The sequence below is a fragment of the Hipposideros armiger genome, unplaced genomic scaffold (genome assembly GCF_001890085.2).
Source record: "Hipposideros armiger isolate ML-2016 unplaced genomic scaffold, ASM189008v1 scaffold_862, whole genome shotgun sequence".
In the NCBI taxonomy this organism is placed as follows: Eukaryota; Metazoa; Chordata; class Mammalia; order Chiroptera; family Hipposideridae; genus Hipposideros; species Hipposideros armiger.
The window spans coordinates 367,154-368,480 of NW_017732212.1; the positions used below are offsets into that span (position 1 = coordinate 367,154).

At 49.9% G+C, this 1,327-nt stretch overlaps 1 protein-coding gene across 1 annotated transcript in view; it reads right to left on the reverse strand.

Annotated features, from left to right (window-relative positions):
• The window catches only part of OTUD5 (OTU deubiquitinase 5), a 26,206-nt gene that overhangs the window by 14,864 nt on the left and 10,015 nt on the right, over positions 1–1,327 (reverse strand). The window contains exon 2 of the mRNA XM_019629670.1: positions 708–801. Within this exon, the coding sequence (XP_019485215.1) occupies positions 708–801 (94 nt within the window). The remainder of the gene's footprint in view (positions 1–707; positions 802–1,327) is intronic.

Here is a 1,327-nt window from a genome sequence, read left to right on the forward strand (position 1 = left end):
GAGGAGAAGGGGGAGGGGGGAGAGAGGGAGAGAGACACCCCTTATCTGTTAGTTAGAGAAACATACAAATATATTTACAAATGAAATGACCCAATGTTGGAGTTTGGGTTTAAAAATACTCGTTTCAAGAGAATGAGAAAGAGTGGGCAGGGTAGTGATGAAATAGGGCTGGCCATGTGTTGATGACTATTTGGAAGATGAATGATAGGTACATGAGGGTTCACTATTCTCCCTACTTTTGTGTAAGTTTAAAAAAAAGGTTTATAATCCCAGGCAAGATTAGTGTGCTGTAGTTAAGAGCCCGGGCCTCAGACTAACTTAACCCAGACTCCGACTCCCGGCTCTGCTATGTACTATCTGACCCTGGGCAAGCTACTCCCCATCTCTGGGCTTCTTTTCTCATCTGACAAATGGAAACAGTAGTCTTGGGGGGGAGAATTGAAAGGGTTTCTTGTAGTGCTTGACAGAGCAATCTGTCCCTAAGTAATGTTATTTTCTTTATCACTGTTATTACTGTTATTATTTCACACCACCACACTGCCTCATGACTGAGGGCTAGAGTCCAGATACTAACTTGAGGCTGGGGCCTGGAGTACCTAAAAGACCAGCTCACTCTGCCCCCGACTCTGTCTCAGGGGTTACTCCTGAAAACTGGGACGCAGCTCAGGGGCAGCCCTAGGCCCTTGAAGGCTAAGGCAGAGACTCACCTACAGCCCGGAAGAGACAGGCGCCGTCCTCCTTCATCTGCTTGATGATGAAGCCCTTCTTGTCTCGCAGGGCCTTTTCAAACCAGTGCTCTTGCTGGAGGGAAGAGTTGGGGGTCAGCAACAGGGAAGGCCTGTACCCCCTCCCCAGGGCCCTACCCTTGAGCTTGTTGAGGGGCCCAGACGACTGACTGAGAGGACACTGGGCAGGGTCAAGTTCTCAGCCCTGTTTGACCACTCCACACATGTGGAGTAGAAGACCCTTTCTTTTAGGGAAACCAGTCATTGTGTGAGCAGAAGACTTGCTCCCAGAGGGGCACCAAATGCCCTTGAGAGCAGAGGCCCCAGCTGTATTCTGCCCCCTGCTGACCATGCTGGAAATTCAATGCTAGGCCTTCCCCCAGGCAGCCCCAGCCCCAGAGGTGGCAAGTACCTGGGGTGGGGTGGGAGGAGAACTTGGCTCTACCTCAAGGAATTTCACCTGGGGGCTCTCTAGCTACTCAGCATAGGATGGATGTTGAGAAGGGAGTGACTGGCAAGATGCTGAGCCCTACACATTGCTATGGAACTCCAGATCTTGTATAAGGCAAAATACATTGTATAAAGCAAAATGTAGCAAAATA